The following is a 26,139-nucleotide window of genomic DNA, read 5'->3' as shown; positions in this document are numbered from 1 at the left end:
TGTAATTCGTCACCTGATAGTGATAGTAATGATGACTCCTTAGGGTGACGGTGAGTGAGAGCAGCGTGGGAGGCGCCGTGAGAGCAATGCTGGAAGTGAGGGAGGTGACAGCAGCTGACGCCGGCCCGTACACCTGCCGCGCCACCAATCCTCACGGGGAGCACTCCCAGGTGTTCACTATCGCCATCATAGGTACGTGAATATAGACCTGATAATACGTAAGAACAGGATGTGTTACCATAATTAGGAATCTTCAGTGAAAGGTGGTTGTAAACAGGATGAGAAACGATAATTTAATGGAGTGATTCTAATGGGAAACTTAGGAACTTCTTAGGTGCATGGAGTGAGAGTTAGTGTTTATAGGCAGGAAGGAAGGAAGGATAGGAATGGAAGAATGGCCCCACTGTTGACTGGTTGAAGTTCAGTAAGAAAGAAAGGCTTGTTTATTGATAGCACAAAGAAGAAAGGAAGGAAGGAAGGAAGAGTAATTATGTTGCATTGATAATGGTTTATCTAAGTTTCTTTCTTACACAGAGGTGAAAAGTTTTATAAAATATTTTTCTCCCAGCCTTGCACTAAATTAAATGAAGGTTTGCCGGCACTCATGTTTATAGATAATATTTTTTTCTAACATACACAGTGTGAGGGTGAATGTTTTAATTTTTGTTATCACAGAATTAAAAACAATCACTGAGGGGGTTAGGGGAGTTGAATTTTATTGTAAATTACTATTAATTAGGTATACGTGATCATTATTAGATAGATTATCCTGTAAAATTATGAAAACGATCCCTGCGGCTGCATCATGCCTTTGTGCCCTAAAATACGCTCACAGATTTTTTTTAATTAAACAAGAAATATCATTATAATGTTGAGCGGAATGCTAATTACTTAATAAGCTCAGTCATTACCACGGTGGCGGGATGGTTGACGTGCTGGCTTGGCGTCACGCGTCACAGCACACACCGTAACTCCTCCCCGTTTGTCTCCCCAGAGCCTCCCCGCGCCCCTGTGGGAGTGGAGGTGACGCAGGTAGGGAGCAGGTCGGCCCACCTCGCCTGGAGCCTCCCCCAGCCAGCCGCCGTCACCATCCAGTACAAAGGTAATTCAGCACCTGTGTGACGCGGCATCCTTCCTCCAGCCTTGTGAGTCCCGCCAGGCTTCTCCTTACCGGCGTTAATGTGTTGGTTTGTTATGCAGCGCTAAGCCGCACTGCCATTATGAAGGTGATGGTTAATTATCTGATTAATTAGAAGACTCAGCCCAGCCACACACCGCGCCGGCTTGTCTTGTCTCTCCAAGGCTTCAGTGTTCCCTCACTGTTGGAGTAATTTTTTTTTTTTTTTTTTTTTTTTTTTGCCTCGTGAGAAACTAAAATTAACATATTTTCTCTCCATCTTCTCCCTCGCCATCGTCCATTCAGCGGCAGAGGGAGAAGCTTGGGCGTCGCACGGACGTAACGTGAGCGTGGGTCAGTGGGCGGCATCACACGTACTGACGGGCCTCTCCCCGCACCTCACCTACGCCGTCAGGCTGATGGCACACAACGACCTGGGTGTGTCGCTGCCCTCACCCACGCAACTCTTCACCACCTCCGAGGAGGGTGAGTGCCAAGGGCAGGACCGGCTCCTAGTGCCCCTTAAGGCAGCACTAAGAAGCACTGTCAACTTGAGCATCACCAGCACAGCCAACAATCACCTCCTCTCTCTCACTTCTCATGATATTCCTCTTTCTCCCATACACATAGCGCCTTCCGGGGCCCCAAGGGACGTGAGAGTAGCGGCAGGGGGCCCACGCTCCTTGCTTGTCACCTGGCGGGCCCCAGACCCCCGCCTCACCCACGGGACCCTCAGAGGCTACACGCTCGCCCTGCGCCGCCAGAACCTACAGGGCCACTTCACTTTCATCACCAGGCCCGTCACCGCTGTCCTCGGTCAGTATAGTATACCTCGAGGTGGTCTGCTCTGCGTCTCTCCTCGTGTCTGTGTTCCCTCTTCTCCCTTAGTGCACTGTGTCGCGTCGCTGTTATGAGAACAGCAGACGCACGTCGCGCCCAGCGCCTCCACGAGCACACCTGTGCCTTTGATCGCTTGTTTTGTTAATGTTACATCCACTCACTGCTCGGCGACAACAGCTGCACCTCACAGGCTGCTTAATGACATTCTCCTACACTCCGTCTCTCTCACTGTCCTCCTTCATCTTGTCTAATATGCTTCATTAATATTCTGCTTTATGCGACATAATGTCGGTACTTAATATTCTCTTTTATGTTATGTAAGTACAGCTCCTTTATCTGTCCCTGGCGCAGGTGACGTTGAGGCCGTGGAGCAGTACGAGGTGCGTGGCCTGGTGCCGGCGTCCCTGTACGAGGTGGCGGTGCGGGCCTTCACCAGGGCGGGGCCGGGGCCACTCTCTTCCCCGAGGATCGTCGACTCCACCTCCCATGACGGTAGGTGGCAAGGAGGAGGCTGGGAGGAACGTGGCGAGGGAAATAAAGCAAAGAAAATTTTATGTACCACCTGTATGTCAGTAATCTTTGACACTAAATTAGCTTTTGTCCTCCCACAGCCCCGTCGTGTCCTCCCTCCGGAGTGTCGTGCCGTGGGTCAGGACGAGGAGGAGTAAGAGTGTGGTGGTCGCCGCCGCCCACACATTGCGCCCACGCTCCCGTCAGCGGCTACACCGTCATCGCCACACCCACGCAGCACGTTCACCACTCCTCAGGCAGTGAGTCTTCATGCTGAAAATTCTCCTAAAGAATGTCTTTGTCTCATTTCTGTAATCTCTCTCTCTCTCTCTCTCTCTCTCTCTCTCTCTCTCTCTCTCTCTCTCTCTCTCTCTCTCTCTCTCTCTCTCTCTCTCTCTCTCTCTCTCTCTCTCTCTCTCTCTCTCTCTCTCTCTCTCTCTCTCTCTCTCTCTCAAGCAGTATATCTACATGTCATTTGCATAATTCACAAAGATTATCACATTACACCATTCCTCTCCTCGCCGCGTCTCGTTTTTTGCTGACGGTGAGTGTTGTCCTCTGTCAGGCAGCGCGTGGGAGGTGAACACAACCAACCTGGAGAAGAATCTGGACTCCCTGCCGCCCGCCACCAACATCAGCGTGAGGGTGAAGGCTTTCAATGAGGTGGGCTTCTCCCCGCCCAGCCGACCTGTCTTCTGCGTCACTGAGGATGATGGTGAGAGAGAGAGAGAGAGAGAGAGAGAGAGAGAGAGAGAGAGAGAGAAATTTGTCTGCATGTCTTTATCTACGAAACACGAGTATACTGACAGATAATTTTTCTTTCATTTTTTTTAAATATCCTAAAGAATCTAAACTCATTTTTATTTCTATTTACAAAAGTCATGATACATTTACATTTTCTAGGTGTATGGTACCACAAATTACCGGTGAGGTGATAGCGGCAACTATCTTGAAATCACCATCGTACTGTCATGAAAAGTACATAAACTTAAGCCCTTCAGTACCATGACGCGTTACATTCATTCTGCTTATTACTTAGCGATTTTCAAACATCTTCAGAAACTTATGCGGCAGAATAAAATAGTGAAGACTCTGGCCATTAATCTTCTGATCTCCATAGACCCTTCCTAATGTCAATAAAAACGTCTAATCACACCCAAAACTCAAGGTAAAAAAAAAAGTGTCTCGGTACTGAAGGAGTTAAAAGGATCACACACAGTCTTCCCTCCTATAGTCCCTGCCCGTATGTTTCTCTGTCAGGGAGTATTTCACTATTCAAATTTTGTACATACATATTAGTAACAATAGATACTTCCTTACTTATGTGTTCCCTCCTTCAGTGCCCGGACCACCGAGACACCTGCGCGTGGTAGTGACGGGACCCTCCAGCCTTCTCGTCACCTGGTCTCCGCCTTGGCCCCACACTGGCGTCATTCTGCACTACACTCTCTACTCCTCCAGGGACGACCAGGTAAATCAATGTGAGGGGGACGACCAGGTAAAGGAAGCCTGAAGGGAGGTAATGTGGACGACCAGCTAAAGGAAACTTGAAATGATATGAAGGGAACGACCAGGTAACGGGAGGAGGCTTAAAGGGTATGGGAAAGGGACCACCAAGTTCAGGAGGAAGCTTAAAAGGAACCTTGCACTAAGTGGAAGGTAAAGACAAGGAGAGTGAAGTGAGGGCAGTGAATGCAGTAACATTAACATAGGATGGAAAGTTGCAGTGTTTTAGTGTTGTGTGTCTGAGATTTCTTCTCTCCCTTGCTGCAGGTTGAGATGAGGGATCTGGTGGGCGCCGGCGGGTCGGAGGCCACTTGGCGGGAGCTAAGCGGCCTGACGGAAGCCTCCAGGATCCAGGTGTGGGTGACAGCGACCACTGTGGCGGGGGAAGGCAGCCAGTCTCCGCGGCTCACGGAAATACCCAAGCCTACGCCTTCCTACGCCCCTATTGTTGTGGGCGGTGGAGGACGCAAGTGGCGTGTGGGCGTGGGATCAGGGGTGACTTTAGGCTGTCGGGGACTGGGCACACCCGCACCCACAGTGTCCTGGACTAAGGGTGGAACCACCCTCAGCAGTGGCCCCCTCACGCAGCTCCTTCCTGGCGGGGACCTCCACCTCACGGGTAAGTGGCGGCCTGAACCACGCGGCGGGTGGAGAGAGAGTCACACCTGTGCTGTTGCCGCCAGGCATGTGCTTATATTTTCCTGTTCTTTAGTTAACCTTTCTGTGACTCACGCACCTCTCCTCCTTGAGCAGCCGTGCAGGATTCCGACAACTACACGTGCTGGGCGAGAAGCAGCGCTGGCGTAGACAACCTCACCCATCAAGTGGTGGCCCTCACGCCCCCTGAAGCACCCAACCTCTCTCTCTCCCACGCCTCCCACCACGCTCTCAACTTAACCGTCATGCCAGCGGCTGACGGCGGTGCCCCTATACTGGGTGAGTGTTTTGCCTGGCTGATGTGAATCCTCACGTGACTGTTGTCCTAGATGGCAGTGAACGCTCCAGAAATGCACACTGAGCCTCGCCTCCTCACGCAGGTTACACCCTTCACCACCGAGGCCGCGCAGGGGAGTGGGTGGAGACACCCGGGGATCCGGCTGGGCGGAGCGTGATGGTAAGGGGCTTGGCGTGCGGGGCGTCTCACCATCTCTATCTCACCGCCTGGAATACTCACGGCACCTCGGCTCCCAGCCCCGTCCTGGACACCAGCACCCTGGGCAGCCGTACGTATCGCCGTGGCCGCACACACTCCGCCACCTTCACGTCCTTTATACTTGAACTTTACCTGGCCGCCACTAGGTATCTAATTCACACCTTCCTCCCACAGCGCCGGGCCGGCCCAACCCTGCCTCGCTGGTGGAGGTGAACGCCACATGCGTCACGCTGCGGCTGTACGTGTGGCCTGAGCACGGCTGTCCCATCACCCACTGGAAGGTGCGTCACAGTGGCACTGCGCCTCACATTGCCATGTCAACCGTTGTAGAAAGGATAAACCAAAGTTGAACAAATACCCCCACCCCCTTCCCAGCAGCTCAGAACCTCGTGTCTCCTTCAGGTGGAGCGCGGCAATGAGTTGAGCGGCTCCTCATGGACCACTCTGCACGCCCGCGTCACGCGAGACACGGGCGACCTGGGCCTGTGTGACCTGCACTCAGGCTCCTGGCACCTCCTCAGGGTGACGGCAGCCTCCACCGCCGGGGACACGTCGGTGCTGTACCGCGTGGCTACGAGGGACACTAACGGGGGTGAGTGTGGGGCCTTCCCTCTTCATCATGGTCCATCTCCTTGTCCTGACCATTGACCACTGCCCTCCGTCAAGTTACTATTCTATAATGCCCCCCCCCCCCCACAGGAACCATCGCCGCCCAGCCAGTGCAGGAGGTGTCGGTGAGCCGCGGAGGGGGAGCAGAGGCGTGGCTGGACGCACACGTGGTGGCGGGGGTGGTGAGCGCCGTCCTATTAGCCGCGGCCCTGGTCATCTGCGTGTGTGTGGCGGTGAGGCGGCAGCGGTACGGAGGCTACAGGTGCGTGAACAGCATGGTGCAAGAGGGCGTGGTGGGAAGTCTGCAGCGTAACTCATTATATCGAGGTCATTGTTTTGAGGGGCACTTCATAAGGGGGGTTCATTTTCTACGCCATTGTCTAGTTGGTGCGAGTGTCACAGTGCCGTCACAATGCTCCATTTTAATAACGCGGCCCCAAAGAGTGACAGGACAGGAATTATTTGTTTTCCATTAGCATCGTGTGTCATGTGACTGTAATGAAATATGACACCAGAGATAGATTATCGAATAACTGATTCAATTGTGTGTGTGTGTGTGTGTGTGTGTGTGTGTGTGTGTGTGTGTGTGTGTGTGTGTGTGTGTGTGCATCATAGGCAAGGCGGCAGTTTGGACACCAAGGGCGGGGGCGGTGAGGACGACAACGCCCGTAACTCCGAGCTGACCCGCGCCCACCTGTACTCCCCGACACCCACCAAGAAGCCCCGCGGGTCCCTTGCATCCCTCAAGACCCAGGACGACACCTCGGACCCCTACGAGATCTGTCCCTACGCCACCTTCAGGTACCACCCCCAGTAGTAATAGTAGTAGTAGTAGTAGTAGTAGTAGTAGTAGTAGTAGTAGTAGTAGTAGTATCATGCATCAATATTAAGAAGAGTTCTATTAGAGATTTGAGTCACTGAGAACATGATGCACATTCAGAAACACTGAACTTATTATGGGGGAAACTTTGTGGTATATACCTTCACAATTTGCTGGTGGCGGCTCACTCTCCCTTCCTTCAGGACTCTCTACCTTCTACATATACACACTTGTGCATTCCTTCACCACCCTACGAGTCTTATATCGTTGTGTTCGTTTCCAGTTTTATTCTTGTCTCTTCTACTTCTCACTCTTCTGTTCTGTGTTCCCTTCCGTCGTCTTGCCTCTCCCCTCCTTCCCCTGAGTGTTTGTGTCGTGTACATAGCGTGGGGAGCTCGGAAGGTACTCTAGAGTACGGTCTGTCCCTTCACACCCTCACCCCGCGGGACTGCCTCGACACCCCCGACACCTACAGCGACCGCCACCCGCAGCAGTCCCCCACGTACGGCCAGGTGGGGCGCCAGCGGCCTCAGTCACATTTCAAGGAGACGGGTGAGTGACAGAGAGAGAGAGAGAGAGAGAGAGAGAGAGAGAGAGAGAGAGAGAGAGAGAGAGAGAGAGAGAGAGAGAGAGAGAGAGAGAGAGAGAGAGAGAGAGAGAGAGAGAGAGAGAGAGAGAGAGACAGAGAGAGAGAGAGAGAGAGAGAGAGAGAGAGAGAGAGAGAGAGAGAGAGAGAGAGAGAGAGAGAGAGAGAGAGAGAGAGAGAGAGAGAGAGAGAGAGAAACGCACGTGAGAGAGAGAATTTACTATAGTTTATGTCTAAAACTTTTAATTTTCTGTGATACGTATACAAACTCATAGAAAACCAGTGTGCAGGAATAGTAGTGGATAACTCTAATATACATCACTGAAACAACCAACACGTAGCTACATCACTGCAGAAAACCAACCTAATTTACAGAAGATGAAAGATTGTTAGCTAGCGACCGTTCAATAACCAAATCACAAAAATTAAAGTCTAGAATTGTACTCATTAAAATAGTTATGCTTCTAGATTACCAGTTTAAACGCTAATATTTGTCCCACTTTCATGCCTCGCCAGAGATCGCCTACATTAGCAGTCGAGGGCGCGCAGAGTATGCAAGTCGCCCTAAGTCACTGCCGGGCGCCGCTCCTCAGTCGGGGATAGAAGTTGCTCAGGCACCGACGGGAGGCAAGTGGCCTGATGACGCACGGAAGGACACCACAGGCAGCCGTCCACACCGCTCCAGAAGCCGCTCTAGAGGTACGGTGCGCGGTGAACTAAAGGTACAGAAAAGAGGAATGGAGGAAAAAAATAACAATACAAGATAGAAGAAGGGAAAGAAAAAAAGAAAAATGGAGAAACAAAACCCTGAAAATAGAAGGCATAGAAGAGAAGAGAAGAAGGAGGAGAAGGGGTTTTTGTATGTAGGAAGGGAAATCTGGTTAAGGACAACATGAAATAAGAAAAAAAAAAAAAGCCTATTTAGTTGCCAGTCCCCTTGCAGGTCCGAGAGAGTTAGCCCAAAAAGAAGAGATAAATGACCTGGGTTGCTTTTCAGATAGTGTTCTTTCAAAATTCCTGTGACTTGAAATATTAACTGGCACTCTTACTTCACACTTTTTGGGGAGCGGTGCTTGAACATATTTCTGCTTATTCTATTCTTTTTTTATCAATACCATGAAGGATTTTTACGGTAACTTATTTTAAAGCCCAACCGCTAGGAAACCGCTACCCCGAGTGAGGAAGCCCAACCTACACTCGGACCGTGGACAGAATTCGAACCCGTGCGCTTGAAGACCCCTCAGACCCCAAAGCGCGTATGAGTCCACTGTACTACGGCGGTCCTTTCCTCAAACAGATACGTGGAAAGTTAGTCAAGCCAAACGTGATGCAGGACTTGATAACATAGGAGAGCAAAGGGAAGTGCAAGGAGACAATGAAGTGTGAATTATCATCAAAATATTATAAAAAAAAAAACAACAGTAAATCAGATAACACCACAGCACAGAACACTAAGAAACATTCCACCCAATCCCATTAAAAGGTCAAAGCACTAAGAAACATTGACAAAATCTCATTAAAAGGTCAAAACACTAAGAAACATTGACAAAATCCCACAAAAGGGCAAAACAATAAAATAACACATAAAATCACACAAAAAAGATCAAACCAATAAAAAAAACACCCACAAAATCACACAAAACGTCAAGACAATAAGAAAAACACCCACAAAATCCCACAAAAGGTCAAAACAATAAAAAAAAACACCCATAAAATCCCACTTAAAGGTCAAAACACAAAGAAACACTCAGAAGGGCTCACATAAAGTCACGTTTCCTCAGTTGCCTAAGAAAGGGAGCAAGGGTGGTCACATTCAATGGGTGGCTATGTATTTAGGAGCAGATGAGCGTTGACCCTTTAGTACCATGACGTATTTTCATATATTCATTCTGCTTACTCTGTGACAATTTTACACAGCTTCAGGACTCATGTGGGGATTAAAACAATGAAGACTCTGGCCATGAATCTTTTCACTTCCATAGCTCCTTCCTAATGTCAATAAAATCGTCTAAACGTACCCAAAACTCGAGCTAAAAATATGTTCCAGTACTGAATGGGTTAAGAGTCACGGTGAAGAGGTAACATGAGCAGTATCTCCCACAGGTGACATGCCAAAGAGAGACTCCAGCACTGAGAGCAATGATGCCTCCTCGCCCGTCCCTCAGCTGCCTCACTACCAGCACCCACAGACTCAACAGCACCGGCACTTCATCCAGCAGCAGCAGCAACCTCAGCCTCAGCAGCAGGGCGCGGCAGGGGGCGGCGCGGGGGGTAGAGTTGGCCCCCACCCTCTGCCGCCTGTCCGCCATGCCAGGTAGTCTCAGGTAGAGGAGGCTGAGCTGTGTAGGTGGAGTCTGGCTGCCGCGGCTCCCACCACCTCCACCATTATTCCTTTCCTCCACCTTTCACCCTTCCTTCCACCTCCTCCTCTTCCTCCTCCTTTTCTTCTGTGCCTTCTATTTTCAATGTTTTGTTTCTGCTATTTTCCTTTTTTCTTTCCCTTCTATCTTGTACTGTTATTATTTTTCTCCATTCCTCTTTTCTTCTTCATTTTTTCACCCATTTCTGTTTTCAAGAGCTTGTTTCTTCTCATCCTCCTACGTTGCTTCTCTCTCTCTCTCTCTCTCTCTCTCTCTCTCTCTCTCTCTCTCTCTCTCTCTCTCTCTCTCTCTCTCTCCAGCACCCAGCAAACACCTGGAATGCTTGCCTGTCTGTTCACTGCATTTTTCACTTTAATTTCCTTAGCGTTAGTTGTTTAGACAGTGTTGAATTACTTGTATGCATTGATTTGTATTGCCTGATCCTTAGTTTAATTATTATTTCTATCTTACCTCGTTTTACTGTTTTTTTTTCTCATTTACTTTCATTCACATGGATACGTTATTTGTTGTCCTTTTCCTATCATGTTTGTCACTTTTTGTATATGACGTGAAGGGTTTAAAGGCAATTAGATTCAACGTACTTCACTTTTCACATGGTCTTGAGGCACAACGAAGCCATTCAGTGCATATACCACTTTGCTCGTCCTTGTGTTGTGTGCCTTTCTACCCGTGCATCACCAATCTCTAGCCTCTTGATCTCTTCAGTACCAGAACGCGTTTTCATATTCATTCTGGTTACGATTTGGCGACTTTATACAGCTTCAGAAACTTATGTTGGGATTAGAATAGTGTAGACTCTGACTATTAATCTTTTGACCTCCATAGACCCTTCCTAATGCAAATAAAATCGTCTAATCGTACCCAGAATTCAAGGTAAAAAATGCGTCTCAGTATTGAAGTAGTTAAAGTTATCTCGCCAAAAAGGACGATAAGTATTAGTATTAGCTGTAGCACTGAGCTAACATCTGAGACATCATTGATCCTCGTTCTTATTTTCCCCTGTCAATCTTTATCTCTGTCTCTACATATGTCTCGTCCCTGACATACACTACTGACATCTCGAGATACTACGATTGATCCTTGTCTTTGTGTCTCCTTTGTATTGCTCGTCTTCGTCTTTGTCACATGTCTCGTCTGTCACAATCATGCTGGAGTAGAAGCAGGAGGAGGAGGTGTAGGAAGGCGAGGACGGGGTAACTTCACGCTTCTCTCTTGGCCTTGCAGAGCACCCAGTGAGTCTTCCTCCAGCGACATGTCTCCCCTCACGCCCCCGCGCCCCCTCCACCCTCCCTCCGCATTCTCCGACTCCAGGGAGATGTCTGAGGCGGAGTGCGACAGGGAGCTGCGACAGGGCGGCACGGGAGGGACGGGGGTAGCCGGGCAGCGGGCGAGAGGGAGGGCGAATGGCGGGAAGACAGCAGCGAGTAGTAACAATAACAATAACGTAGCGAATGAGTTACTTATGATGCTGAGTCAGTATGAACAGCAGCAGCAGCAGCAGGAGCAGCAGCAGCAGCAGCAACAACACAGTGCACCCCAGAAGCCGCCGCAGAAGGTGACCACGAATGCGTCAACGGCGAAGGTTCCGTACAGCATCAACGTTTAGTGTCACAGCTTCGTGCAAATACAAAAAAAAAAATGGTCTGTCTAGTGTGCCAGGAGAGAAACTCGCCACCGACACTAAGAAAAAATAAAACTAAACAAAAAAAAATAGAGAGAAAAGATGTAATATAAACCAAACAAACCGATGACTCAAGTGATCAATGTTGTGTTATGAATGTGTCAAGTCTATACGCCACAGTTTTACGTTACTTTTTGTTCCCGTTTTCTTTTTCACCGCCCTTCCTGCTCCTAAGTCAGTGTCACTCTGCGTGTGCCGTGCCCGCCGCTGTGTTCGTCTGGCCGTGCTGTGTCCCGTGGCGCCCTAGATGGGAGGGAACCCGGATATGTATGTGTAGAGTTAAGCAAGGTTAGTTAATGAGAGAGAGAGAGAGAGAGAGAGAGAGAGAGAGAGAGAGAGAGAGAGAGAGAGAGAGAGAGAGAGAGAGAGAGAGAGAGAGAGAGAGAGATTATATAATGTATGAATGTATTTGTTCCCTCTCACCTCCACCACCCCCACACCTTCCCTCCCATCTCAAGTGGTCCACCTTCCCTCCAACTCCTCCACTCCCCCCACCGCTCCTCTCACCACCACCCCCTCCACACCACCACCACTTCCACCACCACTCCCTGCCATCTGTTCGTGATTAACGCTTACATTGTTCGCCAAAGGAATGTGATTATTATTACTAAATTAAATTCCCTAAAACAACGTCATCTTTTGTGCATAACCCGAGAGAGATAGATAGATAGATAGAGAGAGAGAGAGAGAGAGAGAGAGAGAGAGAGAGAGAGAGAGAGAAATGAGAAAAACATGTAACATTCAGACAAATTTTACAAAGTTTATTTTTCTTATATTTTCTACCTTTCTTCATTTATTCATTCATTCATTCCGGCTTTCATTCATTTTTTCGTTCAATCTTTCATTTATTCATCTACTTATACACTTGTTTATTCATCCATTCACCTCCACATTATCTTTGGTGCACACATTGAAAAACATGAATACTATCTGTCATTCTTACATACATACATTTATGCATACATACATACATATATAATCTAGTTCCACAAAAACGACAGAAAGGCGATTACTGAATACCAGATTAGTGTATTTTCTCAGCGTCCCGTGATTCGCTCAGTTCGTGTGACTCTTTACTTGATCCTGAAAAGTCTATTTGTGCTGCACCCAGAGTCATCACAAGAGAGAGAGAGAGATGAAGTGACCACATAACCGTGATGGTGACAATAGAAGTCTTTCGTAAACATTTCCTTTTGTGTATCAAACCGTACGCGTCACTGTCCTGTTCATTAGGTCGTGTAATCCTCGAGACGTTAGTGAAGAAGAGGCTCATGGGGCGACATTCTATCCTCGTCTGTGGAATAGTTCTTCTTAAACACGTACTCCAGGAGATGCAGGCTGCTGTTGGCGGTCTCTGGCAGGAAGCGACGCACTACCACCATCAGCAGCAAGTTGAAGGCGGCGAAGATGAGCAGACTTCCCCCTAACCCCACCTCGTCCATCATCTGAGGGAAGCAGAGGCCCACGATCACTTCCATGGTAGCGTACAAGCACGTACAGATGCACGCCCCCACTACCCTGATGGGCGTGGGCAGCAGCTCACCCAGCAGCACCCAGGGAATAGGACCCACGCCGAACCCATAGCCCAGCACGAAGCAGATGACAGCCATGACAGGCACCCACGACGACCCCGGGATGTCCCACAAGAGGAAGATGCTCCCGATGGCGGTGGAGACAGCACAGCAGGAGCTCCCCACCGTCAGGATGAAGCGGCGGCCGACGCGATCAAGTAGTGAGGAGCAGGCGACGGTGGAGAAGAGCCGTGCCACGCCCAGCAGCACCGTGCACGTGGAGGCCTTCATCTGCACGCCAGCGTTGCGGAAGAAATACACGGCGTAGGAGAAGATGGCGAACTGACCCCCGAGCTCCCGCAGGACTATGATGGCCGTCATGAGCAGCAATGGCCGGAAGTTTTGCGGCTTAGAAATGTGCCAGACCTGCCGGAAAGCAACACAGCTTCATCTTACCTGCCTCAATTAGGCTCGTATTCTCAAGCGCTTCTATGCTTCACCTCCACTATTTCAAAAGGCTTTATTTAAGTTTACACGAGTACTTTAAGGTGTTTTTATGGTTCTAGAGGCAGATTGACATGATTTCTACATTATTAATTGGAGAAACACCCTTCAAAATTCGGCTAATCATCTTTGTGGCCTTGGGAAACAATCGTGGTGAGATAAAAGCGTTTCTGAACACGGACCTTATACTTCTCACAATCCATCCCGCTGGTCATGAACTCAGCAAGCACATGAGAGTGAGAGGAAGCAAAGTGAGACTCAGTACCTGCTGTGAGAGGCGTGCCTGTGGCTGCTCCTTTATGCTCTTCTGGATCTGCAACAGTTCCTCCTGCGCTGACAGCCGCCGCAGAGGTCCACGCACGGTGATGAGCGCTTCCTCCGCCTCCTTCATACGCCCCGCACGCACAAGCCAATACGGGGACTAAGGGAGGGAACCAGACACTGTATTAAGCACTGATAGATGACGATAATACAGCCTTGTGTGTTTTGATTATTATTCTCATGTTGTTGTTGTTGTTGTTGTCTTTCTGTTATCATTCCTTCACTCACTCAGGCCTGCTTGTGTTCTTCCCTTACACTGTCACGCTCAACAAACTCATTGAATGCAAAACTTTCAATACAGTTCACCTCAGCAGACCTCATATATTCCTTACGCATGTTCACCACCACCACCACCACCACCACCACCACCACCACTAGCACCACCCCTCCTCTTCAGTCTCTCCTGCCAATGACCCTTTTCTCCCCGGCAGATCCCACCTCCACCTCTTGACCCTCTTCCAACCTTATCCTCTGGCAATACCGAGCCTCTCCACCCATCACCACTGCATGCACGGACAGGAACCCACGAACCCAGGAACCAACACGCTCAGCACCTTACCTCAGGAACACCAAGGGAGAGGAAGAAGATTGGGATGAATGGCACAGCAGAGAGAATAGTAACCAGCCTCCACGTGAAAAGCTCAGCCATCAGGTAAGCCAGGAGCATCCCAATAGACACCACGATTTCACTTAGACACCCCAAGAAGCCTCGGTACTTTGGCTCCAGAAGTTCTGCCATCAGCGGGTTGACTAAAGTGGAGAAAATCATGAATCCCAGGCTGCCCAAGATCCGCCCCACGTACAGCATGGTCAGGGAGGGAGAGAGGCCCTGCATTAGCCACGTGGCAGCGATGGGGAGCAGTGTGAAAGTCATGAGGTGTCTGTAGCCGAAGAAGTCGATGAGCGCGCCAATGGGTAGGTTGGAGATCAGTCCTGTGATCCCGATGGAGGAAACTGTGGAGAGGGAATGATTCTTTGTATATACACGTTAAGATGGCGATTCGAGGATGTGAAAGAGGGAAAAACTTCATTATATGTCGTTTTACTCATACAAAAAAGGTTATAGGTGATATTACATAAAAGATTGAATTGGGGAGAGGATCTAAATTAATATATTGCTTGGAGGAAAAGACGGCGACTCGAGGTTGTATAAAAGGGAAAAACTCCATTATTTGTCTCTTCCTTCATAAGAAAAAGGTCAAATGATAATAGATAAAGATTGAATTGGGAAACAAATCCAAATTATATATTGCTCGGAGGAAAAGACGGTGATTCAAGGATATAAACAGGGAAAAGATCGATTATAATTATTTGTCTCTTCCCAAATAGAGAAAAGCTCATGAATAATAACAGATAAAGGTTAGATTTGATAAGAGACTCGAAATTGGTAGAGAGAGAGAGAAAGAGAGAGAGAGAGAGAGAGAGAGAAGAAACGGGCTATCGTATATATATTTCATGCTAGTGTGTATCAGATCATGTCACCGCATCACTTATATATACACTCTCACACACTGGCCTCTTTCATCACCCCTTCCCTCTCACCACCACCACTCCCTCACCCGCCACTAAGGCTTTGTTCAAACAGGGCGGTTTGCACCGCGCGGTTGGAAACGTGCGGTATAGCATTTTCAATGATAGCCTATGGAATCGTTCACACACAGCAGTTTGGAAACGCGGCGGTTTCCAAACCACAGCGGTTGCAAGATTTTCCTCGCTACCGCGCGGTTTGCCAGCGTGTCGAGATACACACTAACCTAGTACATTTGGCCGTACACCAGCCAATGAGAGAACAGGATGTGCGTTACTATGACAATCTTGGGCTTTGCCTGTGATGAGTCACGTAATACCATTCAATGACTGTAGTACCGCTGTCTGCTGAGGAATGGAGAGGGATCACTTTGACACTTATTTATTAATCAATGAAATTAGAAAACGCCCATTGACATGTTTGACACTGACGGCAATCCAACATACGGAAACACCATACTAGTACTATATAAAGTGAGTGACCTTTTAATAAGTTGTTGTTTCTTGCTCTGCATTTTCACTTCAAGAAATGAGAATTTTATTTCTATCCATTTTACTGGCAACTGGAACTTTAGATGTCACTTTTTTTTCTTTTTGCTTTTATATATGAATATTCTTTTTAATAAAACTTATAATAAAGGAGTCATCTTAATGTTATGACAAGTTTGTGTTGTGGGAAGATGGAATCCCTCATCCCAGTGTTGCTTGAAGATACGTCCTCTTCATTAGTTCCAGCAAGTCGTCAAATGATTTCACCGACATTCTCAAATAATTGAAAAACTTTTTGTCCTGCTGTCTCAAGGAAGGATACAGGGTGGTAAACATGCCGTGGGTAAGTCTGTCATTTAGAATTGGATGAACCCAATGTTGCCTTTGCCTCTGCTTGCGCCATTTCAAGCGGCGATGCAACAACCAAACACACACTACTTCGTCCACATCCATCCTGTCACTGTATAATACGCAAAAAAAAAAATAAATAGAAGTGGGTCAGCCGCCCTGTGCCAGCCCTGTGTGAACAAGGCCTAAATCACAAGACGGATGAGTCATTTTCAGGTGTCCTCATGCCTCACCTGCACGCCCTCCCATTCCTCTCACTGCCTCTTACCTCATTCTCTCAGTCACTTCTCCCTGTTACTGCTATGCCTTTCTCTTGCAAACCTTTCCCTGTTTTCACACTGTTTCACGATGTGTGTGTGTGTGTGTGTGTGTGTGTGTGTTTTAAAAGTCACACAATGAGGGAATGATTGTGCATATTTTGTCATATAATTGTCTCCTCTTCCTCCTCCTCCTCCTCCTCCTCCTTCTGCTCCTCCTCCTCCTGCTCCTCTTCCTCCTCCTCCTCCTCCTCCTCCTTCTCCTCCAGCTCCTCCTCTTCAACCTCCTCCTCCTCCTCCTCCTCCTCCTCCTCCTCCTCCTCCTCCTCCTCCTCCTCCTCCTCCTCCTCCTCCTCCTCCTCCTCCTCCTCCTCCTCCTATTCTTCCTCCTCCTCCTCCTCCTCCTATTCTTCCTCCTTCCTCTTCGTCCTTCCTCTTTCTCTTCCTCCTCCTCCTCCTCCTCCTCCTCCTCCTCCTCCTCCTCCTCCTCCTCCTCCTCCTCCTCCTCCTCCTCCTCCTCCTCCTCCTCCTCCTCCTCCTAGTCCTTACCCAGCCATTTCACGTCGTTCTCCGTGACGTTGAACTGTGTGGAGTTGTCAGTCTGTAGCGAGGGGAGTGTGGCAGGCCAGCCCAGCATCAGCCCAATGTGCAGCATGGTACTCGCCACCACCACCACGCTGCACACCTGAGGAACGCCCACATGCATCACTAATATCATATAGTCCTGCTAGAAATGTGCGTTCTTTAGAGAGACGTAGTTTAAGAGGGCACCTTGTAGAAGTATTTAGCTCCCTCTGTACTGAGACGCATTTTTACCATGAGTTTGGGGTCCATATTGAGAAACACTTTTGCTCTCTCACCACGACTATTTTTCAAGGTTTTTAAGAGTGTTTCTCCAATTGACAATGTAGAAATCTTATCACTGTCTCTAGAACCGTAAAAACATCTTTAGAAAATTCGTGTCATTATAAATAAAGGAGATGAAGCACAGAAAAGTTTGAGAATACGAGCCTGGGTACGATTAAGCGATTTTATTGACATTAGGAAGGGTCTATGAAGGTCAGAAGATTAATGGCCAGTCTTCACTAATCCATTCCCCGACATAAATTTCTGAAGCTGTTTAAAACCACCAAGTAGTAACCAGAATAAGCTTGGAAACGCGACATGGCACTGAAGGATTTAAGTGGTATAGGGGTTATAACAAAGGGGACATCAGCAAAATTCTTAGGATCAGTAGCCAAGATAGAACCATTGGGAATACGTTTAAGCTTGAGAAATTCAGGTTTAGTAAAGAAATCAGGAGAAACTGGCTGCCTTACTGAGTGGTTGATGAATGGAACGGATTCAGTAATCGTGTTGTTAGTGGTGAGTCAATAGGGAGCTTTAAAAGAAGGATAGATAAATTTGTGGGGCTGCTAGGTGGAATTAGGTACGAGTGTTCATACAATGATTGCCACGTGTAGACCTGACAGCCTCTTGCAGCTTCCCTCATGTTCCCTGTGTTCTTATCTTCACTCGAGGACTAGAAATGTATCGATCCTTATTTCTATATATGCTTGCAACATTTCAGGGTTTTACATTGAATTTATCTCATTTTTATTTCGTTTTCTGGCTAACTCTTGATTCTGTTTGGAGACTGGAATCTAAGTGAGCGCTTTTGTTCAGTCTTCCCTCAACTTTCCCTCTTACATAAGAAATCATTTAATTGCACTGTTTTATTAATGAGCAATGGGTTAATATTTTTTTCTAGTTGTGCTGCAGTGAAAACTTTTAAATTATATGAGCAATGTAGAGTGAAATCTTACGTACGTTGAATTTCCTCGTATAAATGCACCTTTTTTTCCAATGAATTATGTTTTAATATTTTTTTCTTTTCTTTTGTATTTTACTGGGGGCAATTCAGTCCCGCCCTTTGTAGAGGCTTCAGAGCAAGGCTGAAAGGAAGGAGCCGCCGCCGCTTTGCTAATGAGGTGCTGCCTTGTGAAATGTGCGTTTTCTCTTCCTCGCGTTGGGAGTCACTGGCGCAGAGAAGAGACGTAACCAGGGACAAAGAGACGTGTGTGTGTGTGTGTGTGTGTGTGTGTGTGTGTGTGTGTGTGTGTGTGTGTGTGTGTGTGTGTGTGTGTGTGTATTCATACAATATATACTAAAATACTATAAAAATGAAAAATTATAAGCTCAGATAACTCACAGGCTTCCTCTTAGTCTTATATGAAACAAAGAAATAAAACTGCAGTAGACGGAGACTTTTAGAAAACGTCTCCACACTGGCAGTAATTTTTCAGTCCCGTAGAGGAAGTTTGTGCATTTTGAGACGTGTGTGTGTAGATCCAGGAATTCATTATAAATCTTCACGGTGTTGGTGGATTTTGCGTGTGTTTTGGGGTGTTTTGGGTGTTTTGGTTCTTTTGGGTGTGCTTTTGGTGTGTTTGGGTGTGTTTTTGGTGTGTTTTGGTGTTTTGATGTGTTTTTGGTGGGTTTTAGTGTGTTTTGGGGTGTTTTGGTGTGTTTAGGTTTGTTTTGCGTGGGTTTTGGTATGTTTTGTGTGTTTTGGTTGTTTTGATGGGTTTTTGGCGTGTTTTGGGATGTTTTGGTGTGTTTGGGTGTGTTTTGGCGCGTTTTGATGTGTTTGGGATGTTTTTGGTGGGTTTTGGTGTGTTTGGGTGTCACAGCAAAGTAAAGGTTTTTCATCACGTGGGTTCATGCAAACTTATTCTCTGAAACTGTCTATTCTTTCACTACTACTTGTAAATGCCACAGAAACGATTAGCCGTGTTCTTAAGATTACTTCCTCTATTAATAATGTAGAAATAGTGTTAATTCGTCACTAGAATCATAAAAACACCCTTAACTCCTTCAGTACCATGACGCGTTTCCATATTCTTTCTGCTTACTATTTGGTGATTTTCTACAGCTTCACAAACTCGTGTGGGGGATTAGAATAGTGAAGGGTGTGGCCATTAATCTTCTGACCTCCATAGACCGTTCCTAATGTAAATGAAATGGTCAAATCATGTACAAATCTCAAGATAAAAATGTGTCCCAGTAATGAAGGGATCAAAAACCCGTATAACTTCAACTAGAGCCTTTTAAATGCAGTATTTGTGCGGTGCAGGTGTCTCAGAATGTGATCGTTAGTGGCATGCACACCTGATCTGGTGCCTACCTGCCTGGCGAGGGAGCCCATGTAGCAGCAGCACCATGACGTGTGCACGATGCCGTCCGTCATCTGAGGTCAAAGGCAAAGAATAGAGACTTAATCATTAGTAATTCAATAACTTTCCTTAGATGAAAGTGTATCTGATCTCTCACTAACGATTCTACTTCCTTTATCTTTTTTTTATATTTTTTTTTCCTTTCACTCATATCGGGAGACTACATCACTATTTTTTTTTTTTTTGCAAGTTATTTGGATGGAGTGAAATTTATTACTTTATTTTTGTCGTGTGCTTCATTGTTTTTCCTGCAATCACTCGGTCGCTTCAGCTTCACTCGTTAACTTCGTGTGTGTGTGTGTGTGTGTGTGTGTGTGTGTGTGTGTGTGTGCAGCTCACCATTAACAAGCCGTGATCCAATTAATACACTCCACAATGCCAAACTATTACTTCAAACTTTCCTTTTCTAACACTGCCGAGGCTGAAGGGCACTGAGCCGTGAGACTCGCCAACACAGAACTTGACGCGGGGAAACAAAAGACAAACACTCGTCCACCAAACAGCGGACGCCTCCTGCTATACCCACAGTGACTGGAAGGGCGAAGACTCAATTCAGCACCGACTTTCCTTTCATTTCCTCTCTAAGGCCACACAAGGTTGTTTTCGTTGATGTCCGTGTGAGCTATCCTGGATTCTACTCGTCGCTTGTTCTTGTTCTGAGTGGCTTCTTGTCCCGCACTCTCCGCGCTCCTACGTGGGTGTGTCCGGCCTTCTCTCTCTTAGTGTCTGTGCGTGATGCAAACCTCCGGGGATGACTTGAAGCTCTCCTAATCCAAGGATTAGGAGAGAAAGTTGTGCATTGTAACACTCTTTCTCTGTCTATTTGTTGCTCTCTCTCTCTCTCTCTCTCTCTCTCTCTCTCTCTCTCTCTCTCTCTCTCTCTCTTCTTCTTCTTCTTCTTCTTCTTCTTCTTCTTCTTCTTCTTCTTCTTCTTCTTCTTCTTCTTCTTCTTCTTCTTCTTCTTCTTCTTCTTCTTCTTCTTCTTCTTCTTCTTCTTCTTTCCGGTTGTGTGGAATGGCTCAGCGTCTCTTTGTATTATGACTGTAAATAGATATGACGGTAACACACACACACACACACACACACACACACACACAAACAAACAAACAAACAAATAAACACACATACATACACACATTTAAAATCCACATATTCCTTAAGATATCCGTCACTCACCACCAGTCTTCACTCAATAGCGAGCGATGGTAACCCGGCCATATCTCAAATCCACCGAGCCAGTAACCACTTCACGGCTGCCTGACCCAGAGATCCGTTCATAACCGTGAAAAGACACTCCCTTTGTGCCGAGCTAAACAAGACCTCTTTCCTGCCAAATCAGGGCTCAACGTAATCCACAACAGCTCTCCCTCACCGCCACCGAGACCCACATTTCTGCCACACTAAGTAGAGACTCCTCCTCCTCCTCTTCCTCCTCTTCCTCCTCATCCACCTCCTTCTCCTTCTCCTCCTCCTCCTCCTCTTACGATTCAGTTCTATGATATTTTCCCATCATGAACTAACCTGAAGGCTATCAGATCCGTGCTTCATGATGTTCCAAGGTTGAGGTGTAGGAAGGTCAGAGTAGAAGGAACAGTGGTTTAAGGAAGACTCGTGAGGCAGAATAAAGGAAAGCGGTTTGAAGGCAGAAAACAGCAGATTAACTTCAAGTAAAGAGGCGATGTGAATGTTGAAAATGACCAGTCTGATATGATATTGTGGTCCTGTGATTTGTTAAGACATTTTAATCTTTGTTTGTTATCATTATCTCTCTATGTTGATCGGTGTGCAAATGAATTCTATATCATCAAATCACTCTTTTCTCTCCCTTGTTACACATTTTTAGGATTTATTACTCCGTTAGTGAAGTCATTGAAGGAATCTGGAAAACTTTAGTTAGAGGGGCATCAGTCATCGATGGAGCTGCTTTTAATAATTCATTTAGGAGTAATGATAACTATGTTCTCGCTACGTCAATTGAGACATTAAGCCTTTAACAAATGAGTCATTACACATGCGCATCCGGAGATTTCTCAAATACACTGTAAAGATACTTCACAGACTGTTTGACCGACCAGCTAGCTGCATGGGAGAAAATTGGTGTGAAGACAGAGAATCCATATTTATTTTGCATACTATTTGGTGGTTTTATACAGCTTCAGAAACTCGTGTGGGGGATTAAAATGGTGAAGACTGAGGCCATTAATCTTCTGACCTCCATACACCCATCCTAATGTCAGTAAAATGGTCTAATCGTACATAAATCTCAAGGTAAAAGATATGCCCCAGTATTGAAGGGATTAATACGAAGGATGGTGGAAGCTGTGGTGGAGAGCGCTGGGATTACGTGAGAAAAACCTGAAATAAACACGAAAAGGATATTAATGCACGCCGAGAATTTCCTTTTTACTCTTTCCTTTTAAACTTGAAATGCAGAAAACTTACCACTTATTTATATAAATTCTTAACATTTTTCATCATTAATCTCACCATAAGTATCATCTCACCACCACCACCACCACCACCACCATGCACCCGAAGAAGGCGCAGCAGGGGCCCTTCTCGCCTATTGAAGCTTCCTCAGGGCCCTCAAAGCATCCAGTGTTTATCGCTCCCTCGCAGCCTCCTCCCGGCGGGGCACTTTTGAGAGACCGCCGCGCCCTCTTGTCCTGTGATAATTTGCGTTGCTGGTCCGGGCACGTGAGTTAGTGGGTTGGAAAGGCGGAAGGTTTATCCAGCAAAGGGTACCGAGATTTTGTCTTCAGGTTACGTAGAGGTATTAAGAGTATTGGCTTAGGTTTTTAAATGGCGATGTTGTTTCTCTCTCTCTCTCTCTCTCTCTCTCTCTCTCTCTCTCTCTCTCTCTCTCTCATCTTTCCTGCATTCTTTTTTCCCTTTCATCATTCCTCTTTGCTCCTTCTGCCTATCCTTACATAAAATCATTATATTTCTTTGTCTTTCTTCCTTCTTCTTACTTCTTTATTCTTCTCTTCCATCCTCCACATCGTTTAACTTTTTTTATGTTCTTTTTCTCATATTCCTCTTCCAATTATTGTTCTACCTTTATCAACCTCCTTTCTATTTTTCTTCATGATTTTCTTCTTTTCCTCCACCTCCTCCATTCCTTCATTCTTCCATCTCCTTTCTTGTCTTTTGATTTTTCTCCTATCTTCCTTTCTTCTTTCTCTAATCATCGTCTCCTCCTTTTCCTCTTTACATCACCACTTTCTCAATACCCATATTCTTTTACTATTCTCTCTTCTTTCTCCTCCTCATCTCTTTTCCTTCATTTTAACCCCTCCAGTACCATGACACGTTTTCATATCTATTCTGCTCACTATTTGGCGATTTTAAACTGCTTCAGAAACCTATGTGGGCGATTAAAATAGTGTCGACTCTGGCCATTAATCCTCTGACTTCCATAGACCCTTCCTAATGTAAATAAAATCGTCTAATCATACACAAAACTCAAAGTAAAAACGCGTCCCTGTACTTAGACATAATAGTTCATCTCCAGTGCACCCTTCATTCTTCTGCCACGTTTTCCTACACACATACACACTCACTGAGGCTTCTCGCTCCACGTATACTCAAGGAAGCTATCTTGGTACCATTATTGTTTCAGAGGCTCGAGTAGGTAAGCAATGTGCGTTCCCAGGAGATCCCACCAATTACAAGGTTCCTCCGCGCAATCCTCCAGAGCCATTAAGACGTCGCTGCCGCCTCGCTGTTGATGCTCCAGAGAGAGAGAGAGAGAGAGAGAGAGAGAGAAACAGAGGGGAGGGAAACCATATTTTGAAACACTTATGCCTCGCACTTCACTACAATAAAAAGGCTCTAGTTTAAGTTGTACGAGTTTTAAAGGGTGTTTTGTAGTTCCAGTGGCAAATTAACAAGATTTTTCCATTAGTAAGGGAAAGCACTCTTAAAAACAAGGCTAATCATTTCTGCTGCCTTTAATTAAGAGAGAGAGAGAGAGAGAGAGAGAGAGAGAGAGAGAGAGATACAGACTTCAGCTAAACACAAACTGAAGGTAAACACGAGCACGGCAGGTATTCCCAGACATTCAGCTCAATACCACTACTCTCATTCTCCACCTAAACTCTCATTGTATTTCCCTATTGCTCGCCTCATTCTGGTGCCTAGCGTTTGTCCCGTCCCCCTGCCCCGCGCCGTCCCGCCACATCCCAGGCCCGCGTTACTGTACGTTTTGACAAAGGCTCGTATTCTTAAACACTTCTATGCTTCACCTCTACTATTTAAAAGGCTTGATATAAATTTGCAAGACTTTTTAAAGGTGTTTTTACGGTTCTAGAGGCAGATTAACAAGATTTTCACGTTATTAACTGAAAAAACACTCTTGGAAACCCCGCTGATCATCTCTGTGCGCTTCGAAAATAGCCGTAGTGAGATGGCAAAGCATTTTTCAAAGTGTTTTTACGATTTCAGAGGCAGATTAACAAGATTTCTACATTATTAACTGGAAAAACACTCTTGATAACACCGCTAATTATCTCTAGGGCCTCGGAAAATAGTCGTAGTGAGAGCAAAACGTTTTTAAGGTGTTTTCTTGGTTCTAGAGGCAAGTTATGAAGTTTTCTACATTGTTAACGGGAGAATCACTCTTCAAAACCCAGCTAATCATCTCTGTGGCCTTCGAAAATAGTCGTATGAGAAAGCAAAGCGTTTTACAAGGTGTTTTTATGATTAACAAGATTTCTGTATTATCAACTAAAGAAACAATCTTGAAAATCCGGCTAAGCACACCTGTGGCTTTCGAAAATAGTCGTAATGAGAGAGCAAAGTGTTTTTTAAGGTATTTTTACGATTTTAGAGACAAATTAAGAAGATTTCTATATTACTAACTGGAGAAATATACTCTTCAAAACCCCACTAATCATATCTGTGGCCTTGGAAAAGTCATGGTGAGAGAGCAAAGCGTTTTTCAAGATGTTTTTACGGTTCCAAAGTCAAATTGTCATGATTTTTACATTATTAACTGGAAAATCATTCTTCAAAATCCTGGCCTTGGTAAATTGTCATGGTGAGGGAGCAAAGCGTTTCTGAATACGGATCCAAGAGCGGCCGACTGGAAAGCACACTCGAGTAGAAACACTACTCCTATACACGCTTTGAACTTTGAGGAATCTATGTTACGTTGGGACGGAGTACAGAGTTTATAGTAAAGGAAGGGAGGGATGAAAGGGAATTGAAGTTGAGTGACAGGATGTAAAGAGGAGCGTGGGTGACAGACTGTGTGTTAGCCGATGCGTAACTCACCAAAGAAAACGTCATTCTAGGCATTTGGTTTGAGGGTAGACTAAAAATTTCCTGCCGTTGTATTTCTTTTGTATTATTATCATTATCCTTTCTCACTTCGTATATCATTATAAATCCAACGCATCACAAGTCACCAAAGAAAACGGTATCTTCATAAATTTAACTTTAAAGGGGAAACGTGCGTATTTCTCCCCATCTCGCTTCCTGCACTAGTTACAACAGTGTCTCTAAACCACAAACAATTACTCCTAGCTTATGAAAACGCCCAGCTATGTATATGACATCTACCTCCATTTACAACCACAGCACTCTAATTTCTATCCTCTGAGTTAATCAATGTTGTATAGCAGAAGGTAACGAATCATGAGTAATTATGTTCTCTTCCTTGCTTTCATAACCTCTGCACTTCTCTCATCATTAGTGTTCCTACAAGTGATGCTTTCCCTCTCACACTTACAAATTGATCATCCTGTCCACCGTGCCTTTCCTGTCCTCCCTGAAGAGCCATTCTACGTATATGACATCCACCTCTATTTACAACCACAGCACTCTAATTTCTATCCTTTGAGTTAACTAATGTTGTATGTCTGAAGAAGGTAACGAGTCATGAGTAATTATATTCTCTTCTTTAAGGTTCAGTTACGTATATGACATATACCTTCATTTTACAACTATATATTTCCAGTTCATTTTCTACCCCTTGAGTTACTTAGTGTTTTACGTCAGAGGAAGTTAATGAGTCATGGGTAAAAATGCTCTCTTTTTTTAGGCTTTTCTTGAGGAACTGTGGATGTAAAAAACAGCGAAACTTATTAGCGAGAGAGAGAGAGAGAGAGAGAGAGAGAGAGGAAAAGGGAAACCATATTCAGAAACACATATTCTCCTCATCTTCACAACACTCAAAAGGCTGTAGCTAAAATTACACGCGTTTTAAAGGGCGTTTTGTAGTTCCAGTGACAAATGAACAAGATTTCTACATTAATAAGGGAAATCATTCTTGAGAACACGGTTAACCCCTTCCATACGGGGACACATTTTTACCTTAAGATTTGTGTAAGAGTAGACAAATTTACTGATATTAGGAATGGTCTATGGAAGTGAGAAGATTGATAGCCACTGTCTTCACTATTCTAATCCCCACATAAGTTACAGAAGGTGAATAAAACCGCCAAATAGTAACCAGAATGAATATGGAAACGCGTCATGGTACTGAAGGGGTTAATCATTTCTGCAGCCTTTGAGAGAGAGAGAGAGAGAGAGAGAGAGAGAGAGAGAGAGAGAGAGAGATCCAATAATAGAGTTTTTACAATCCTACGTACGCTTGCAGTATAATACATAATCTTTCCAATATTAATCTTGGGAGATGGACGCACGTGTGTGGTGTGTGGGAGGAGACTTCTTGTAGTGACAGAGACTTGAGGCTAAAAATAGAGTGGGAATCCAGAGAGAGAGAGAGAGAGAGAGAGAGAGAGAGAGAGAGGAGGTTA

The 26,139-nt window shown here is 46.0% G+C and overlaps 2 protein-coding genes across 6 annotated transcripts in view; one reads left to right on the top strand and one right to left on the bottom strand.

Moving 5' to 3' along the window:
• Nucleotides 1-14,123, top strand: part of LOC123499351 (Down syndrome cell adhesion molecule-like protein Dscam2) — a 210,437-nt gene extending 196,314 nt beyond the window's left edge. Inside the window, exons 16-35 of one of the 4 annotated variants that reach the window (XR_006672958.1) lie at nt 44-192; nt 995-1,102; nt 1,424-1,603; nt 1,748-1,933; nt 2,309-2,449; nt 2,569-2,727; nt 3,033-3,182; nt 3,808-3,938; nt 4,241-4,592; nt 4,727-4,909; nt 5,011-5,196; nt 5,301-5,407; nt 5,529-5,718; nt 5,826-5,997; nt 6,351-6,536; nt 6,941-7,107; nt 7,658-7,840; nt 9,245-9,455; nt 10,747-11,491; nt 13,971-14,123. Coding sequence is in view for 3 of the 4 variants with exons in the window: in XM_045247249.1 (XP_045103184.1) it covers nt 44-192; nt 995-1,102; nt 1,424-1,603; nt 1,748-1,933; nt 2,309-2,449; nt 2,569-2,727; nt 3,033-3,182; nt 3,808-3,938; nt 4,241-4,592; nt 4,727-4,909; nt 5,011-5,196; nt 5,301-5,407; nt 5,529-5,718; nt 5,826-5,997; nt 6,351-6,536; nt 6,941-7,107; nt 7,658-7,840; nt 9,245-9,455; nt 10,747-11,128 (3,523 nt within the window). In the remaining variant the exon portion in view is untranslated. Of the gene's footprint in view, nt 1-43; nt 193-994; nt 1,103-1,423; nt 1,604-1,747; nt 1,934-2,308; nt 2,450-2,568; nt 2,728-3,032; nt 3,183-3,807; nt 3,939-4,240; nt 4,593-4,726; nt 4,910-5,010; nt 5,197-5,300; nt 5,408-5,528; nt 5,719-5,825; nt 5,998-6,350; nt 6,537-6,940; nt 7,108-7,657; nt 7,841-9,244; nt 9,466-10,746; nt 11,593-13,970 lie in introns of those variants that run through there. The other 3 variants (XM_045247250.1, XM_045247249.1, XM_045247251.1) reach the window with 3 other exon arrangements.
• On the bottom strand, nt 11,988-20,099 carry LOC123499352 (facilitated trehalose transporter Tret1-like). 2 transcript variants are annotated; one of them, XM_045247252.1, is made up of 6 exons: nt 19,902-20,099; nt 19,327-19,389; nt 16,710-16,845; nt 14,099-14,493; nt 13,484-13,639; nt 11,988-13,140 (listed from the first exon to the last, which is right to left on the bottom strand). In XM_045247252.1, exons 2-6 carry the CDS (start codon nt 19,387-19,389, stop codon nt 12,457-12,459), a joined length of 1,434 nt encoding a protein of 477 aa, XP_045103187.1. In that variant the 5' UTR covers nt 19,902-20,099; the 3' UTR covers nt 11,988-12,456. The 2 variants fall into 2 exon arrangements, with proteins under 2 accessions (XP_045103187.1, XP_045103188.1); XM_045247253.1 differs by lacking the exons at nt 16,710-16,845; nt 19,327-19,389; nt 19,902-20,099 and adding an exon at nt 16,172-16,262.
• Nucleotides 20,100-26,139: the final 6,040 nt, after the last annotated feature.

This window comes from Portunus trituberculatus, chromosome 49 (assembly GCF_017591435.1).
Source record: "Portunus trituberculatus isolate SZX2019 chromosome 49, ASM1759143v1, whole genome shotgun sequence".
Lineage (NCBI taxonomy): Eukaryota > Metazoa > Arthropoda > Malacostraca > Decapoda > Portunidae > Portunus > Portunus trituberculatus.
This window is presented reverse-complemented; position numbering and strand designations above follow the sequence as displayed.

Excerpts from the sequence above, each read along its gene's own strand:
- LOC123499352 (XM_045247252.1), bottom strand. The coding sequence starts at position 19,389 with ATGACGGACGGCATCGTGCACACGTCATGGTGCTGCTGCTACATGGGC. Across the intron at positions 16,846-19,326 it reads TGGGCTCCCTCGCCAGGCAG|GTGTGCAGCGTGGTGGTGGT; the intron begins GTAGGCACCAGA and ends GGCGTTCCTCAG. Across the intron at positions 13,141-13,483 it reads AGGCACGCCTCTCACAGCAG|GTCTGGCACATTTCTAAGCC; the intron begins GTACTGAGTCTC and ends GCTTTCCGGCAG.